Below are 20015 nucleotides of genomic sequence, written 5' to 3'. Positions count from 1 at the left end.
TATGGTGGTTGTTGAGCACTGAACTGCCCGGTCCCTTCCTCCAGCCTCCCCCCGAAAAAATTACTTTCTTATAAGAACCTTATAGAAAACCTAAGAGTGCGTTGTGGAGGTGAACTTCTAAACTTCTAAATATCCCACTCTTAGGGATACCATTTTAAACCAAAAGATGATATGTCTTTCTTAATTCTTGGTGGGATTTAATAATAGCCCCTGTTTTGTTTGGGTTTTTTTTTTTCTTGTTCCAGAAGAGAGACTGTTTTACACACAATTTGTGATGAGGTTTTTGCATTTAAACATTTGTGTGTATGTGTGTTAGCTTGAAAGGGTGTCTTATTATGTGCTTTCTCCTCCTCGGTTCTTTCGTACGTATCTTCTTTCTTTTCCTAGTAATTAAGTGTCTCAAGCTGGTAGCAACTTCCAGGCTGTCCCTCTGTCTAAGTGAGCTATTCTGAGTGTAAGCCTAGAGTTAAACAGAAACAGCTCTGTTCTCTTCACTCCTGTGATCCTACATCAATTCACCAGTTATTATTTCCTCTTGTCAAATGAAGCAACTGCAAAGCTTTGAAATGATGTTACAGCTTTTCCAAATAACAATTTCCCTCTCCTTCTCTCGCCTCCTCCTGCCTTGCCATGTATATTTGATAGTAGATCAGCTTCCTCTTGAAATGATCCCCAGTAGAGCACTTCAGCTATTTCAACTGTTGTTTGGTTGTTTTTTTTCTGAAGGTATTTTTTAAAAACTAGCTTTTACAGCAGAGTTTGGTTATAATGAAGAACAATAAAAAAAAAAATCCTTCTGCCTTGGAGACCCAGTCTTGTACGCACTAATGCATGTGGTGAACTCTGTGCCCGGAATATCCCCACTGGATTCAGTCAGTAATATCGTTTGCACTTGCAGAGTTAAGCACTTGTGTAACTGCTTGTAAGGTGGTAGCTTTAAATCTCACTAGAAGCTAAAAAGATATGCATTGCAGTGCAGAAGAGACTAAACCAAGACAACTCACATTCGTTATCTTTTTTATTATTACTATGTGAGTTTCTAATGTGGCTGTTGTTTAGCAACACTTATAATGAAGAAAAGCACAATGATCTTCCAAAGAATTTCTCCACCCCATTCCAATACTTGTCATCACTTTGATCTAGGCAGGATATTCAGGGCACTTGTGGTCTGTGCAATTTCACGGTGATGCTGAGTGAATATCTGATGTGACAGAAGACACCAAGGGCTACAGGATTTAATCCTGGTACAGTTTTTCAGATTAATAAATGACATAACCAAAACCCCTCTAGAGTTATTTTGTTGCTGTTATTGCAGAATTGAATTCAGGCTTAGTCTGCTCAAATGTTTCTTTTTGATGTAATTTCGTAAGAAATCACAGAACAATAGTCTTTTGAGCAGACAGGATTTTAAATTCTTATGGATTTGAAAATAAGGACCAGATAAGGACTGTATCAGGAGTCAGGTTAGTGGCCAGCCTGCAGTGCAGAGATCTAGGGTGAGATGCTGTCATCAAGACCTTTGGACCATGCAGAAGTTATTCTGCATGGAGTTGTTTGCAACATGCGAATGAAGCAGGAGCAGCCTGTCTTGGTGGCCAAATCTTCACATAAATCAATGGAAATGCTGGGATGGTCAGCATATGTTCAACAAAGCTCACAATTTTTACAGCCTTTCTGTACAAAGCTTCATGGTGAACAATGACTTAGGATGCAATAGGCTATTCATAATACCACAGGGCTTTCCTGGGGACATCACTAATACCAGTGCATGATGCCAATCCAGAACATCTTTAAAAGAAAGAAAAAAGTGCTTGAAAAGCTGGAAAGATTTTTGTTCACAGTAATGCAGAGTGTCAATGAATTGTGCAATTGGAAGTGTGTAAGCACGGATCTTTCTGGAGAAAGAGGAGAAATGACACCTCTTGGAACTTTTGTTTCAGATTCTGAGCAGCTTTTGTTATTCACCATTATTTTCAATTGTTGTTTTTTAAGATGTCTCTGTGAATGAAAGACTTAGAAAATGTCTTTTTCAAGGATAGGCTGAAAAAGAGTGGAAGACTTTATGAAGCAAAAGTTAACAGCTTCCAAAATACAATGCTATGAGCAAGTTAGTAAACATTGAGTGTTAGGTCATAAAATACCTTTCAGATTTATAGAAGAAAACAATGCATTGTATAGAATCATAGAATAGATTATATTTCTTGCTTGAAAAGCCTCAGCGATTTCTTTTTAATGGCAACATGGTCCTTGGAAATACTGTTTCCTAAATAAACAATGTCAAACTGCTTAACTTAAGGAAATATACTTTGGTAACAAGAGATCCAGTGCTTATTTTTCTCCCTTCCCTTTCTCTAGGAGAGTTGCACTGACCTCCATGAGTTAGCCTGGCCTTCATAGTGATGGAGAATGAGGCAAGCCACCCCGGGTTCATAGTGTTCATAGTGTATATGAGAAAATAGCTCCTTACTTCAACGGTGCACGCTACAAGGCATGGCCAAAGGTGCAGCAGTTCATTTCAGAGCAGGAGCCAGGTGGCCTGGTTGCTGATATTGATGAGTGGGGTTGTTTATCACATTGCTAATGACAGTCTAAGTATGTCATCTCCTTCTATCAAGAAGTATTTGTGGCAGAAGAGTTTGGAGCTTGTGAATCAAACTGGGAAATCAAAATGGCCGGACTATCAAGGACCTCGCTCTACCATTCATAGGTATATTAAGACAATTTGACTTTTCCCAGTATCCAGTAGTTCAACTGGGCTGAAGCACTAAACTCAAGCTACATTTCTTAAGATGTCATTAGTGGATGCTAGTGTTGTGTATCAGTATGATACTTCTGGAATTTGAAATCTTGTTTAGCTCTTACAACATGCATTGTGTGTGGCCAGTTTGAAGCAAGTATCGTGACACTGTCCTAAGTGCTCTGGGAAACAATGTGCAATGGGTTTTTATTCCCCAAAGGTTTGAGATTGTCTAACTGGTATGACGGAAGTCTCTGCTTCAGCACCTGCACCAGAAGTGGGTACATGCTGGTTGCCCAAAGGAGATCTAGGCATTAACTCATCATTTCTACATGTTTAGACTAGACTTCTAAATAGCTTTTTGGACCTGTAATAATTTCCAGCAACACATACGTATAGTGTCCTGACTATAGCATGGAAATATTTATGAAAGAGAAAAATTACTGAGGCTTGGGCTAATCGCACCAACTTTTTGGGTGTCATTCAAACTGTATCATGTTCTTTTCCCAGTTTACCACAGTCTGAATGCTGGATACTATATTCCTATTCTGATATTGGCAGATTCTGAAGTGTTTTCAATGTGAACAAATAAGACCTGTACAAAGAACCAGCACATTGAAATTTTACCAGTGTCGCAGACTTTGGGCTTTGTTAACGCTGTAATTTGAGCTCAGGCTTGGCTCCTGGGCTTTGGCTTGAAGAGGCTGCTGGCATGTTCTTATGGTGTCCATAACCAGAGACAAGTTTCATGGGAGACACAATCACCAAGAGCAGTGCCATGGCACTGGAGAGGAGTCTACCTGGATGGCTCTCTTCTGCCTCTCCATTCCTGGCAAGCAGCATCTGGCATCGGATTAGAGGAAATATCTTTAGTAGCTGTTGTTTGGCTTGTATTGGAGCCTTTACTTGCAAAAGTGAAAACCACAAAAAGTTCTGGAGTTCTCTTCCAGTCAGAGCTCCAGGGTAGTCCTCTTTCTGCTCTTTCTCCTTGGAAAATAGAGTCTCAAATTAGCCAAGTGCTGGAACTGTTTCACAGCACCTTTTCTCAGCTGGTGCTGAAGCTGGGATGGGAAGGACTGAGGGAGCTCCAGCTTTTCTCCAGATATCTTTCCTTCATTCCTGGAGGTGGCATCAGCAGTTAATATTAGACAAGCAGTTAGGAGCAGGCTTCTATCTGCAGCTCAGCAGTAATTCATCTCCCATTCAAATGGGATTAATGGGGCTGGGAGGCTCCTTACTGAACATAGGGACCCACACTGGATTTCAGAATAGGTGCTGTGGGACGGCCGTAGCCTAAATATAGGGACTTCAATACTTGGAAGTCTCCAAAAATCTACAATTTTTTTTTTTTAATTAAGTAAAGATAAAATCTGGGCTCTGACCCAAGCTTAATGTTTGATGTAAGCATAGCCATAAACAGGATGTGAACAAGGTCTGCAGAAGTTACAGGATATTATCCTGGCCCAATGCATTAACCTCCCTGATCTTAATGTGAACTGTGATTTTTATGATGCAAGTGAAAAGGTAAGTTTTCAAAATTAATAATGTACTTTAAAGTACACTCTGTGTACATTCTGCAAACAAATTCTCAAAAATTTAGTTAAGGTCCATTTTACTGTTGACATTAAAATCATCCTTGTCTAAAGATGTCTGCCTTTATTTCAACACAAGAAATACTTCAATTTGGGTAGATGTAAATTTCTGTGTCGCAGTTTCCATTATGAAAAGGAAACTGCATGGAGATACCAGAAAAAGAAACTCCACTGTTGTCATGGTGACAGCAATTAGCAGCAGTTAAAACAGCAAACAATGCATTTAATGGTTTGGTCTAATAGTGACTTAATTACTTAGCAATCTCGTTTGTCTACCAGCATTTCAATACACAGGAATAATTCAGTGCTATGCTCCCACTATATGATGTTTTTACTTAGTATTTTGAGTCTATTACAAGCAGAATTGCAGTAGCATCATTACCATAAATATTTTTGATTCTGTATGTGGTAGGAAGGCCAAGGTAAAGGCTCTCCAGCAATCCCACTTGAACACCTCCTGTCACGTAGCAGAGAGCCTACTAGACAGAAAGGAGCAGTCTGTGCTCATTGTACTGTGATGGTAAAAAATAATCTGAATTCCACTGCAATTGTATCTCCTTTAATATGGGTGGAGAATTTCAAGCTATTAGGCCAGTCAAGGGCATACATCACAACTTATGTCAGGAATACATTCTCTTGTACAAACACCAAATATCTGCCTTTCTCCTCATTATTTCTTCAGGTTGTGGAAATGACAGAAACCTTCACATTAGTTCTCAAGTCCATAAAATGCATTGCAACTATTGTTTCCTATTGGTGGAATCAGCAATGAAGGCCACAAAGTAAAGGTGTGCCATGGCTTGTGTCTGCCTTATCAAAGTGAGTGCTTCTATGCTGTTTTGGCCATCTCTGGGAAGTTCTGGCACAGCCTCTTCTAGATGTGGCTCTTGTCAGTGACCAACAGAATATTTTGGGTTGTGTACACCAGGTAAATCTGCATTAGCACAAGAAAAACTGCAAAATGGGTAAGTCACACAGATGTGAGCTGAGTTTTATTCTAGTCCAAGCTCAACTAAACTACAATGTGCTAAGCAGGAGAGGAGGCCCTTCTTTGTACCTTATCACATGGCAGAAATTTTAAATGTTTGCTCTGTCAGGAAGAAGATACAACAAAACTTGCTTAGGAAGACTGAGTGGTTTGTCAATCAACACAATCATTTTTGTGCTTATGAAGAAGGAAGATCATGACACTGGTCCAGCTGTAAAGTAACCCAGAAAAATAGTTTACCTCATTGCAGGGAGACCTGTTTCCACAAAATTAGGGGATAATGCAGAGAAAGAACAGGGAACCAATGACAAAGCAAGCAGAAGTGCTTGTTTCAGTAGCACTGCCACCTTAAAATGTTCATCAAATTACCTTAGATTTCATTTCTTGTAAGATTTTTCCTTTTTGTTTAGTTGCCCTTTTCAGCCTAACCTAATGACAGAGGAACTACCTGTCTTTTCCACTTTAAAAGCAGACATTGAATGGTAGCTTCAGCCTTTGTTTTTTTCTCTTTTAAATTTTGAGGGTTCTTTTGTTCTGGGAGTCTTGAAAGTACTCAACCAACTTTTAGAAGTTAGGTGTTAAGTTTATACTGATTGGAAGTTGGCCAATACAGTAAATAAAACAAATCACAGTGCTTAGCTAGCTTGATTTCCCTTTTCTCAGCCAAAGGAGTGTGAAGGTCTCTAAGCCTTGTTATTATAAACCAAAGTGAAATGTTAATACCTCACTTCTCTCGAAGTTAGTGAGTAACCTGCTACAGCCTCTTATCCATGTCTCAGGTGACCTTTCTCTAAGCCCTGAAGGACTTTACTTTTCAAGTCCAGATCCATTTGACATTTGATGAAAATTTGAGCTTGCATTATTGTCACTGGTACATCATTGCAGAGGGCTCTGAACCATGCTCAGCTACACCATCTGAAAATCTTTCCGTCATGGTTTAAGAAACGTGACCAATAGCTAACAGCCTTAATATTGGGTTGTGACATCCTTTGCCCAGATGGAGTGACAACCATCATGTGCCCAAAGGTGATTTGGCATTCTCTGGAAATCCAGAGTAAGGAAGTGAAGGACAACCCAGATTTGCTGAAAAGCCTATGTAGCAATGTTCAGAAATTGTCTGACTCTGAAAAGTCTTTGCCCCAGGAGTACTTGTGAACACAAATCAGAGTAGCTGGGCCAAGGTTGCTGCCGGAGATACAGAACTACAGACCTTCCCAGCCACAGCAAGCTGAAAGCCCTGTTTGCTTGGCTGCTCTGTGAGAAGCTGGAATCAGTGAGGAATCTAAAAGGACGCTTGGGCAACAGGTAGAACTACGTGGTTGTGGACTGTGGTGCTTTCAGCGCTATGGTATGGATGCAAATTATAGGGTTATTTCTGTTACAGCCTTTACCATCACAGATCATGCATGCACCACAGCAATGATCATGTTTCCTTGTTATTACTGAAAAATAAGGTTCAGATGCATTACAAAACTTCAAATAATATGTTGAATTATTATATATACTAGTACATAGTATAGGACATACAGACTATAGTTTGAGTAAGCATGTGTTCTCTTCAGGAGATTGTCAAAGGAGACAAGAAATTTCTGTAGGCATTCTAAAGCCAGGTTTGTAGTAGGAAATATCAGCCAAAGAGGAGCGTCAAGACCAACTTGATGATTTTTTCTTCTACTCAACACCTATTGCATATGCATATATAATGAATATTTTGGCCAGTTCCATGAATGGAATAACCTTTACTAACAAGGAAAGCATCTAGGCATATCAGCAAAACTTTAAAATGTGCTGCTTTCAAATGCTTAACTGTCTGTTCAAGGAAACAAATTTGTCCTGTGAATATTCAATTCATTTCAAAAGGTTTTCATTGTCTTAAGAAAGAAATCATAGTTGCTTTCCCAGCATATTCATAGCATATTTATATTTGAGATTTAATTTCCCCAAGCAACGGAAATCATCCCCTTTGCCATATACTGATGGCTTTGTTACTCTTAGCATTATGAAGCCCTTCCTATATTATTGAAATAAGTAGGAGTTCTGCCACTTGTATAAATGGAAAAAGGACTGGCACTCACGTTTCCACTTTCACTAAGGAATTGTTCTGAATCACAGTGCAGGACTTATTTTTTAGGATGACTTTACCTCAGTCAAGGTGTTTTTCTACTTTATATGGAACGATCACGTTCTGTGTTAACAAAATCTTCTAGCTCTTGGACTCTGAGATGAGCAAAGGATAAGAACAAGCTTTTTCTTTTAATTTAGATATGTAATTTCTTTCCTCCAAATGCAATGGTGAAGACATTTCATTTTCTTCTCCTGTTAGGAGTCAGATACTCAAGTCAGTAAAGTTGTTTTATATTACTGAAATATCTGATCAGACTCTTCATCCCAGTGGGAAAAAAGAGGGTTACTAAAGTGAAGAGCATCAAATGGCTTTCCTTGGTGTTAATACCAATATGTGAAAATTAACGTTGCTTTATTCTGTGATCTTTTAGTCATGTGGTAATTTAACAGGGAAAGTGAGGGGAACATAAGGGACATAAACGTGTCTAGTCCTCTAATTTACATTGTCTGAGAAAGTGGTCTGTGTAATTGCAAACAGTATAATTCTTAAAGTTTACAAGGTGGAAGTGTCTCTTGGGGGAAAAAAAAAGAAGTCCAAATAAAAGGTCCAGGAGAGTTTCCTTACTGTATAAGGTTCTGTCTTTATGATAAAATTCAATGAGACACTGAGTAAGAAGAAACCAAGTGTTACTCTCAGTGTAGTTACATTGCACTGTTGTGCCTATTAATATGGAGACCATATTGAAATACCATCATGATGTAGTCTCTTTACCCCATGAAGAACCCTCATATTTCTGTGCCAGCTTGGCTATTCTTGCATAACACTGAGTTTTGTCAGGTAGGTATATCATCGCTACCTGCTAGTTGTCCTAAATTCTGTTTTTCCTAAGGATCAGTCGGGATTGCATTCTAACAGTTATTTAACTTTTTCTGACAAAAAGGCACTATGGTCAGAAAATTGCATTCTCTGTAAGAAGCAATATTAAAGGCACAACAAGCAATCTGTCTCAGCAGAATGCAGAGTATAATGAGGTCTGGTATGACAGCACCAGGAACTATTTAATGCCAGATAAACTGAAAACAAATCATCAAAAAACATGACTACCAATAATCATAAGGGATAGTGAAGAACCAAAGTTGGGATCACTACAGCACAACATGAATTTGAACTAGGATAAGGTTTTATAAATGCATGAAAAGCAAGAGGAAAGAGTAAATAACAGACGACAGGGGAAGTTGCCTTTTTCTTATGTCTTTACAAAAAGCTAACAGTAGTCATCAACAAGTTAATAGAGTTTTAACCAGAGGACAGGAGTTTAGACTATAAAAAGGAAATAATATTACCTAAGTATTCTTAAAGAATACTTAGATTACAGAAATCATTAGGAAATCATGAAATCAATCTTAAACTACAGTTAACTAGCAGATTATCATTAAGATCTCCAGCAAGCGAAGAACAGCAAACACAATATTTTTTTCCTAAAGAGAAAGAAAGGACATCAAGAGAAAGCCAGCCTAACTTAGATTTATGCAAGGATACTAGAATAAATAATTCAAATAATCTAATTTAAATAGACTAAATTATTTAAACCTACAGAATACTAATGTAACGGGAAACAGCCAACATGTATTTGTCAGGACCAAGCCAATCTGCTTTCTGTCTTTGACAGGGTAATCATACCAATAGACAGGGTAGCAGGAAAAGACATGATATATCTTGACTTTCATGTCATCGTTGCAAGTAAAATAAGTAAACAGAGCTAAGAATATGGACAAAAAATAATTCTCAAAATGGATCAGTGGTTCACTGTCCAATCAGGACACATTTCAAATGGGATGCTCTTGGGACCCACCCTACATCTGTTTCTAAGCAAATTTTAAAAAATAACTTTGATGGCAGGCTAGAGAGCGTCCTGAACAATTTGTGAATGGCTTCTGTGTAGGAAGAGCTGGATTTATTTTGCAATATGTGATTTGGCATCCAAATGATGGAGAGTTGTCTGAAATCAACAGGAAGAGATACAGAATACATCAAGAGGGATGCACCATGCTTGGGAAGGAAACATCCAATGGACAAATTGAGAAATAGTAGCCAGGCAAATTGGGCCACAGGCCAAATACATGTGAGTAGTGTCGTGCTGTTGGAAAACCAGGCAAATACCTGTCTGGAGTATGGTGACAGAGCAGTTTCATGTAAGGCAGAAGAATGAGTCACCCTCCTGTGCTTGGTACTTTTGAGATCCTAGGTGGAATATCATATCTATTTTGGGGGACCGTACCCCACAAAGTTTCACTCGATATGGAGACATTTTAAATAATTTAGGTTTAAAAAATTTTAACTATTAGAGGAAGATGAAGGAATTGGCTTTGGTTAGTCAAGAAAGAGAAAAAAACTACTGCAGGAAGCATAGCAGTCTTCAAACACAGAAATTATTTTTAGAGAAAGCTGGTCTTCATTTCACATGGGAAAAAAATAAATAATCCTCTTATCCTGCAGCAAAGGTTATTTACCTCAAATTTTAGAAGGCTTTTAAGAGCACGTTAGACCAATTTGGGTCACAGTTGGGCCAAGTGTTTAACTCTGCCTTGGAGCTGGAAAATGAACAACCTCTAATTTTCTGCATCTATTTTAATGTAAAGGCCACCTGGCCTTTTTGAGAAAAATCCATTGACTATTCTATAAGCAGTTGCTATCTAATGTTAATACAGCTCATCCAACAGTGGTAAACTCTTCTCTCTGATGGAAGTCAGAAGTGCAAAAATACAAAGTCTGAATATTGCAAGAGGTCTTGGAGAGAGTGGAGAAATGCCACCCATAGTGGGGTTTTCTGGTCTTGACGAGGCAACCCACAGTGTACCTCTGCTTCTCCTGAGGCATCTGCAAGCCTTCGGCTTTGGTCTCACCACTGTTAGTGTTTTATTTTAAATGAACAATACAATTATTTGTAAGCTAGTAATCACAAATTCTTAGAAATGCAGAGAAGCTCCATAGACAGTGAGAGCCTGTGGTTGACACCTGCAGGCTTTATCTGTTGTTAACGAAGTTGCTCTCCCTGGGCTCATCAGCTGACAGGGCTGTCTATCAGTGCAATTCTCAACAACAGCAAGGAGCCTGATTTCCATCCCACTAAATTAAATCAGGACCTTTGTGTTCCTTGCATTGATATCAAAAATATCCTAAGTTTATTTCCAGTGCACGATAGTTACCTCAGGATGGGCTGGGGTCAGAAAGCTTGACTCTCCTTTTTGTTTTTTTCTTAGAAAAAATGTGCATCACAACAGAAAGATCTCTGCCCAATACAATCCCCTCTATTGCCTTGAGTTACTGAAGTGCAGAACTGCTGCAAACTCCATATATTTAGTTTAATTTTCACAGTAGCAGCCAGCAGCCTGCTCAGTATTTTTAAATGTAATCGTTTATTTTAGATGACAGTCATCTATCCATGGTCTTATTACTGTTGTCTTGTTGACAGTGTATTTGTTTTAAATCTTACCTACATGCTCTTAACAACATGTTACCTGGTTGCAAGGTCTTGGCCAGGTGTTTGCTGTCATTAAAAGAGGTGGCAGCTTCTCACTGGCCACACAACTTTCTCATGTACAGCTGTTGTCCTCTGCTCTCTCAGGGTACAGAGCAACGTGGATGTGGCTTTGGAAGGAGGGATGGCTGAGTATCTTCCACATGATGGGGTTGGCAGGCTTGTGCTGTCAGCCCAGAGCAGGCTCCCCAGCACAGGGTTTGAGTCTGTACTGCCAAAACCTAATTTTCTTACTGAGTAGGACACTGAAATCCAGAACAGATCCAGTGCAGTATTCAGGCACCTGATCTGGATGCACATTTAAACCTTCTTCACTGGATAAAGATCCGCCAAGGATATTTTACGGCTGGTGCCTGACAGAGCATTGCAGAGGTTTTGCTTTATTTTTTCTTTGCAGTGCAGCCAAGTCCTCTGGGCATTCAACCAGAAAGCAGGAGAGCTCGATTCACCTCCTTCCTCAGCCAGAAGGGTTTCAAACCCACATTTCCAGAACTCAGGGACATGTGTTATGTGAAGAAAACCACTGCTATCCCTTAGAGCTCACAGCCAAAAAGCCTAAAGGAGGTGGAAGAGGAGCCTAATCCTGTAGCCCAGCATGTAGGAGCACGCCTGGGAAGGGAGGAAAAAAGGCGGCTGCCTGTGTTGTTTCCTCCGTATGCCATGGTTGACTAATGTAAAGTGTACAAGCAAGATTTAATGCTACTCGAGAGCAGACTGAGTCAGTTCCGAGCATCCATGGGGTGAACCCCAGAGGTGCTGCAGCAGGCGAGGCTGGTGCAGCAGCTCCAGGCAAAGCCCTGCAGCTCCGGGTGGGCAGAAGGCAGGAGGAATTCAGGCTCGAGGATGACACAAAGCGATGGAGGGGAAGGGCCTGAGGAGAGCTGCTCCACCTGACCTTATTTTATTACTCTCTTCTGCTGGTTTTAGCTATAGGTGTCCCCACTTTTATGCTGCTGTGACAAGCATTTCAGAATTAGCAGTGTAGCTATTCAGATGCTTAAAATTAAGCATATAATTATGTTCCTGAATCAAGGCTTAAATAAGTTAATTAAATTTCATCATTATAATGATTTTTGTAAAGGCAGCATCCTCATTTTCTAATGCTCACCATAAATGTGGGAAAATTAAAGAAGGAACAAATTTTCTAACCCAAGAAATTAATGAGTTATGTTTTTAATAGGAAAAAGTATTCAATGGAAACACTTTTTGAAGTTTACTAGGTAATTCTTTGGTATGTTAGTATTTTTTCTCCCCCAGGAAGTGGTTGGCTCACCATCCCTAGAGGTGTTTGAAAGATACGTAGATGAGGTTCTTAGGGACATGGTTTAGACGTGGACTCTGCAGTATTAGGTTTGTGGTTGGACTCGATGATCTTCAAGGTCATTTCCAACCAGAAAGATTCTCTGATTCTAAGATTCTATAATGAAGAGAATAAAATAATATTTCACTTAGAATCATTCCTTCTATATATGTTCCAGTTGTTCTTACTATTAGAGCTGACCGAGATAAAGTGATATCTGAAGTGTATATACAGTATAGACAAGAGTCTCTGAGATAAACATTCTGCGATCCTTAAATAGTTTCCAAATTTCTCTGAAGGGACTTAACATCAATAAAGAAATTTGACAGAGAAAAGCAGGTTCTGATTACACAGATTTCTTTTTGCCATTTAATGGGGTTTAAATTGAATCGCTGACCTAAAATATTCATTTTGAAAATGACTTCTAAAAAAAAAATTCAGACAAAGTTGTCAATGCTTTCAGTTTTGTTCTCTGAAGACAGCTGAATGGCACAAAAATGTATCTTGCATTGTCTGCTCATTCTAAATAATCCCTTTTAGCAGGATTAGTCACAGTATTAAATTAGGAGAAGGAGCAATTAATTATATTTTTACGAAATGAAGAAGTGAATAATCTTTGAAATGTTCTTCTTTCCTCCTCGCCCTCTCCCTTTGAAATCTGAAATTGCATTATGTATTTTTCAGTTATGGAAAATCTTTCAGTCTTCAATTTAAACAAAAGTGGTGGGAATGTACATGGCACAAAATTAATTTGGATTGGCGTTTAGGTACATGAGGGGAATGTATGGCCAAGATGAAAAGGAATGCTTGACTTATAATGACTATTAATCCATGAAGCAAGGCCTTGCTGCTGCAAAGAGCTGTCAGGAGTTTTGGACGAGCAGCTGTGCTCACTCTAAACAAATATTTTTGTTCTCAGATTTCTTTTTTGCAATGGTTAGTTGGGACGTTTAAAAAATTAGCTGTGGTCCTACTTGTCCTCATCACCATGGCATGGTGTTGGTCAGTATGGTAATGATGTAATGTTTATTAATACCATTTTTGTAGTGAACTTATTAGGGTTTTTTTCTAGCTTTTGTTACAAGGGTTGCATAACAGCTAAAAACCTCTGAACATTCATCTGTGGAAAAAAAAATACATGAGGATAAACTTCTGGAATAAATGAAAGTAGGTAGACAGCTGCAGAGGAGAGTGTAATTAAAAGGATGTATCACTAGCTCTCTGCTAAACTTGGATAAAATGACCACAGATTATTAAGAGAGATTGCGAGGCCTGTGGGGGCAGAAAGCACAATACAGAAAAACCACAATTATCCATATGTAGGTTGTGTAAATGATACACAGGGGCACGAAACCTCTTGGAAAGATTAATCTGAAAACCCACAAAAGGGAAACAACTCTTATTAGCCTGAAACGGTGTATGAGGCCCGTATCAATAAGTAATTGTGCAAGAACCACATTATCTTACTGCCTGTAATGTGACCATAATCAAACCTCCTGCTGGGAACAAAAATACTGTAAAAGATCCACTGCATAAAAGTTTACTACCAAAAAGGAAGAAACTCTTAAGAAAATTGAAAGGGAAAGCCAGAAGGGTAAAATGCCAGCAGATGAGTGTGGAAAATGCTGAAAGACTCAATGTTGAAGGCTTCATGTAGGTGTACAACACCTGCAAAAAGGCCGCTGTTGAAGAGATTCCTATGGAATTTATAATTACAAAGGAAATGAATAGGCTAGTGATAAAGGCTGCTGGTGACACAGAGTTATTCAGGATTACTGACTGCAAAGATTTGCAAGAAAAGTCTGATGTAAAATTAATGACTGGGTGCAAAATTGTAGAAAAGCACTTGTGGATAAATGCTAGGTAATGTGCATGGAAAAAAAATAACTAATTGTACGGGCACACTGGTGCCATCTATTCCTGTTCAGGAAAAAGACATTTATGTCATTATCATGCTCATTTTCATTGCCCTGAAAAATATTAGCTCGTTGTTCAAACCTGGTCAAAAATGTGTTCATATATTAAGAACAAAACTGAAAATCCAGAAGAATGGTAGAAGAGAAATACCTGATACATCTATATCTCGAATACCACATGAAATTCAGGTTTTCTCAATCTCTGGAAGGACATAGATAAACTAGTAAAGGTCCTAATAATGACCAAAAGTGCAAACTGTTTATGTACAAGAATAGATTAGTGGGTTAGGTCTCTTCATCTAAGGAAAAAGATCATCATCATAAAAGTACCATTAAATAAGTGTATACATCATACTGCTCCTGAGGGAGAGGGGATACCATCCTGAAACCCATAATCAATAAGAAATTAGTGAATAGGAAGTAAATTTCTTGGTTTCTTGCAATAGGAGAACCACAGGGAAAAATTTAAAACAGAAGGAGCCATTTTCCAAAAAAATAAATAAATAAATAAATAAAATTTGAAAATTCCTTTGACATGTGATTTTTTATATTCAGAAGTAAAAGTGAGACCAAGAAGTATCCATGGAGGACACACCCATCACCGGTTGTTAGATACAAGATCCAGCCTGTGGATGAAGAAGCTCTTGGGCTGCTGACCACAAGATGCGTGAGGAGAAAGCATCACTATTGTTTCCCAAAATCTGGTGCTGACTGCTGCCACAGCCCCACACTGGAGAGACATTTGCTTCGACCCAGGATGAGTTTCCTCTGCCCCAATAATGTTTTCACCACCTGCAAGCTTCTATATTTATTGTAAATTAGCACAAAACTAATTTTCATTTAAAGAGCCAGTCATTATGACAAATCCACTTTCAAGCATCTGGACCCTTGTTTTACAGTGTTTGGATGGTGGGAAATCACCTTAAAATATGTTGAACAGCTGTTGAAAGATTGTTCTAGGGCTGTAGCACTGAAAGGCTCTGAGGACACAATATTATGGTCTTTCAGTACTTAAAAGGGGCTTGTAAGCAGGATAGAGAGAGACTTTTTACCAGGGCCTGTAGTGACAGAATAAGGGACAACAGTTCTAACCTGAAAGAGGATGGATTAGATGAGTAGGTTTAGACTGGACATGAGGAAGATTATGAGGGTGGTGAGACACTGGAACAGGTTGCCCAGGGTAGTTGTAGATGCCCCACCATTGCAAGTGTTCAAGACCAGGGTGAACAGGGCTTCGACTACCCAATTTACTGGAAGATGTCCCTGCCCATGGCATCAGGCTGGGCAAGGTGATCTTTGAGAGTGCCTTCCAACCCAAACCACTCCATGATCCTGTGAAATATTGCCTTCAGTCCCCTCTACTTGACAGTATGAGAGGAGCTGCAGGAGAAGTAGATTTGAGCCATCTCCATTTGAGTAGGTTCACATTGTTGCCGGACTGCATCTGGGCCCTCGGTGAGTGTTTCTGCCTCACTGCCAGCTGACAAGAGCTGCTCCATCTCTAAAATGGCACCTTTACAGATTGTTCAGTTTAAGCACAGTTTCAACATAAAAGGAACTTAATGTCAAGGAAAATAACTGATTTTTTTATAAGCCACCTGCTTCAGGTGAATGTGGTTGCATGGTGATCTTGGAGCCTGACATGTTTGGCTCTGATTAAAAACAATCATGTGCAATAATTCAAGTGATAATCTGTGATTTCAGGGTAGTGTGATGCTGCCCCATGCAGACGCTCTGTCTCCTTAAATCATGCATTTTTAAATGGAATACATCACCCATAGCTTTTAAAATTATCTGATAAATATATCTTGACAACACTAAAGTTTTGCTCAGCATGAGATTTTATTAATATGCTGTAATTTCTTCAATGACACTTGATGCTTTTTTAATTAAAAAGGCCAGAATGTTTCAATGTCAACATCTCTACTAGTGCCAGAAGACCTGAGCTTTCGGAATTGATTTCTGTTCATCCCAAAAGAGTGAAACCTACGGGCAAACCAGCTGAATAACTAAATGTTAAAAGACCCTATTTTTTCAAAGCTTGCCTTTTGATCCTCACATTGCTGCTGAGGTTCTGAATGCATCATTCATTGTGGGAGGAGTGTTTTCCTATCTCACCTGGATTGCATGCTGTTATTCTTTTAATTGTAAAGTGTCTCTTTTTCTGGGGAAAAATGGATCTGATGGTGAACGGCTGCCCTGGCAGACACAGAGCTTCTGCTCGCCTTTTCTGCACTTATTTTTCTAGAAAGAATTGAAACTTGCACTGTTTTTTTTCCTTGAAAGAGTTGTTATTTTTCTGTGGAAACAAACACCTCAATAGCTTGACCAAAAAAAAAAAAAAAAAAAGGTTTATTATTGTAACCCGAAGAGGTAGATGTAGAAATTCCTGCCCAAACTGGCATGGGCATTTTCACTGAGGAAAATGTAAAGTTGAATAAATATAACTAATCGATTGTTTTTGTTATCAGCACCTTTAATATGTGCCCTGTCCTTTCCAGCTCTATTTCAGGATTGTTTCCTGTTCTTATTTCTCATGTAACATTCATTTGATGTATCTGAAGCATTGCTGAAGTCCCTGCTGTGCACCAAGGCCTGATCCACTGCGACGTCTGCTGTGAATTGCACTAGAGCTGCCCAGTCTGAGAGCAGGAGCCAACCTGCAGAGCTGCTGGTCAGCAAATTCCTGCCAAAGCCTGAGTCCAATTGCCCTTTTCAGGGCAAAAATATTTTAATGAAATGAGAAATTTAAATTCAGTTCTGACTCAAACAAAGCTGTGCTGCTTGAGTTTCACCATCATACTTATGAGGCATCCCCCACATCACACATGTTTGTGTGATTATCTAATTATTTGGTTTTGTGATATATGCTTGTTAATGGCAGAACTAGATAAATGCTAATTGACTGTCTTTCACTCATATGTTGATGATTTAAATGTATACTAGCCTGACAGTGACTGTTCATTTTTTCTGCTCCGTTGCTGACGTCTGTCAATAAAGAAGGAGAAATGGGCAGGTGGTTTTAATGTAGTCTTTTTTTAATGGATGTTATCAGCAGGATCTCTAGCATGGCTGTTGAAAGGACCACGTATGGCCCCGGTCTTTCAGAATCGCTTCTTTCAGGCTGAAGAGGAGAATTAGATGAGGGCAAAAAAGGGCCAGGTTGCTTTGCCACGAACCCAGTGGTAGCCTTTAACTGAGAAATGAGACTGTTGTGTTCTTTACTGCTGGTCTGAAAGATGTCACTTGTTTCAACGTCTCTAAATTTTGCTGTGTTTTTAAAACAAGTCAGTGTGTTATGAACTCTTTACAGAGATAGAGATAGCACAATTTTTGAGATGTTAGAGATAGTACAATAACATGTAGCACAATGGAAGATAAATGATGTATTCCTGTGGTGCAAACCACTGGCTGCTGGTGTGTCAGAGCCAGTGCCTGTCCTTATACTCTGTATTCATTAGTGCCTTGAGGGATACTTATTCACATTATCTGTTCTGTTCTAGTGATCCACCATTTTTCAACAGAAGAGAGGTGCATGCGAGCAATAAAAGAGATAGCTCACATCTTGAGAGTAGGAGGCCAGATAATGATATATGTGTGGGCAATGGAGCAAAAGCAGAGAAGATTTGAAAAGCAAGACGTCTTTGTTCCTTGGAATCCTTCACCTTCTTCCTGCTCCTCAGGTGAGCCTTGCTCACATGCAGTACAAAAATCAGTTCTTCACAAGGACAAAGAAATGGCTTTGAACTAGCCCTATCACAAGTTGGATGGGACTTCAGAGGTACAGGGGACAGCAAGGAGCTCATCCTGTGGAGGGGAGAAAAAGGCACAGCGCACAGTGTTAAAGAAATCTCTGAGATGGTCTCTGTTCTCAAGATCGCTTGGCTCAGTATTAGGTTTGGGTGATCGGTGGCACCAAAACCAGCTCATTAGTTACTGCAATTACGTTGTTCAGCTGAATGAATTAAACAGGAGGAAAAATTGTTGAAAAAAACAGAGCATGTGTTGTCCTGAAATATGCTTCTGTTTTTATTTTTTAATACATTGCAAACCAAGTTTTGAAAATGCAACAGTTTTGAAGTGGCTGTTAAACCTGTGCCCTTGTCACGCTGCTCGAAGTCTTTCAGAAGTTGCTCTTCAGAATTAGGGCAAGTAACTCCGCAGCTCCTTATGGCTGCACCATTGCAGTGAAGTCTGTCTACCTGACCTGATTTCACATCAGAAAGAATTAGTTGTCAGACAACAACTTAAAATAGACCATCACCCAAAACAAAGAGCTTTCTGCCAATGCCAGAAGAAAAGGAGAGCAGGCTCTTCTCTGGAGAACTCAGTCAACGAGTGTGCCCTGACCACGCAGAGCAGACAGCAGGTGGGTGCTGGGGAGAGCCTGGCTGAGATGCCACCATGTTTTTAAAGAAGGGGCATTGGTTGAACTGATAGAGCGTCACATTCCGGAGCTACATATTACTCATTCATACTTTAACCATGCCAATTGGTGTGTGATCGCAGAAAAGACCGAAGTGTGGAAGATCTAGGGGAAATTGCCTTATTGAAATACACAAAGAATATTTAAGGGCTTTCTTCCTTTTGAAAGCTCAGTGCCTTTGAAAATCTTTCCTGAAGCTTTTTAGAGCCTTGGGTTTGTTTTGGGGGAGAGTGGGATGTATGAGGAGAAGAGTGCTTTGAAACTCTCAGGTTCTGTGACTTTGTTTTCTTTGATTTTGTTCTTAAAATACATCTCTATTGAATTTTTTTTACTGGAGTTATTATTTCAGACTGAGAAAATTTTAGCACACTGATTCCTTTTCATAAACAGCTGCCAGCTGTGTTTTGTTGCTTGAAAATAGGTAAAGTGCAGTTGGAAGGTGATTGCTGTATTATTTTTTACATGTGCATTAAAAGCCTGTATTATTTTTATTACTATATAATAATTCATGTCAACTTTTTATTTTAAAATTTATTGTACTCTGCCACTTGATGTAACATAACACAGCAAGTAATTGAAAGAAACACTGTTTTATTACCGTTCACTTTGTCAGCCTATATGATACTTCTAGTCATACTAGACAGACAGTCTTTTATGAGAATGACCGGGTGTACAGAGCCCTCATGGCAGAAGCAATAACTCATGACACTGTCAGTCTTGAGATCTTTTTCATTTCCTTGTAGCAGTCAGAGCCAAGAAAGCAAAGAGATAGTTACCTCCATATACACCACTACATGACCCTCCACAAAAAAATAGTTTTAAAAGTGAGCTTGACGTGTGTTCTTAGGCCTGGATTGCTCTTTCTCCCTGTCAGCAAAACTAAGGGGAGTCAGAAGGACGTCATAACTCATTTAGTCTGTACAGTGAATAAGCACAGCACAGAACAGTGTTCCAGTGACCACTAGTCAACTGAAAAAGTATTTATGAACATCAGCAAGCAATAATAATGCTTTTATCCACAAATTCACCTTTTGCAAAGAACATAAGATTCATTATCCAATTTTTACAGATAAAGAAACTGAGGTAGTTAATTTTACTTAAGGTTGAAATGTAAATATTTGGAATAAAAACAAGCAAAAATCTCAAACAAATCAAGCAAAAATCCCAAACTTTGCTGATGATTATTTGTGTGCTGGAGAGGTCTGTCCATAATTTTACTTCCTGCCTTTGTTTCTGTGGATTTGCGAATCAGCAAGTCAGAGATCAAGCTTCTTTTCTGAGAACTCAGCCCTCGCATGTTCTTTATGGGTCTGTCAGTGGCAGATGCATATCATGTTTTCAAACATAGCATGGAACCGTACAGTAATCTGAGTTTTTTAATGCAGCTTTAATTCAATTTGGATATAATATCTGTAATCACATTTCCTATACTTCCTCCCATGGAGCTCATGTT

General features: G+C 39.1%; 1 protein-coding gene across 1 annotated transcript; it reads left to right on the top strand.

Annotated features, from left to right (window-relative positions):
• The first annotated feature begins 1561 nt into the window (after window positions 1-1561).
• LOC102091245 (probable tRNA methyltransferase 9B) lies at window positions 1562-18774 on the top strand. The gene is made up of 5 exons (XM_065049980.1): window positions 1562-1691; window positions 2412-2576; window positions 17640-17819; window positions 18013-18025; window positions 18494-18774. The coding sequence occupies exons 1-5, from the start codon at window positions 1562-1564 to the stop codon at window positions 18669-18671; spliced, it is 666 nt and encodes a 221-aa protein (XP_064906052.1). The 3' UTR covers window positions 18672-18774.
• Window positions 18775-20015: the final 1241 nt, after the last annotated feature.

The sequence above is a fragment of the Columba livia genome, chromosome 1 (assembly GCF_036013475.1).
Source record: "Columba livia isolate bColLiv1 breed racing homer chromosome 1, bColLiv1.pat.W.v2, whole genome shotgun sequence".
NCBI classification, from domain to species: Eukaryota; Metazoa; Chordata; class Aves; order Columbiformes; family Columbidae; genus Columba; species Columba livia.
Note: the sequence above shows the minus strand (reverse complement) of the source record. Positions and strands in the feature narration are given on the sequence as shown.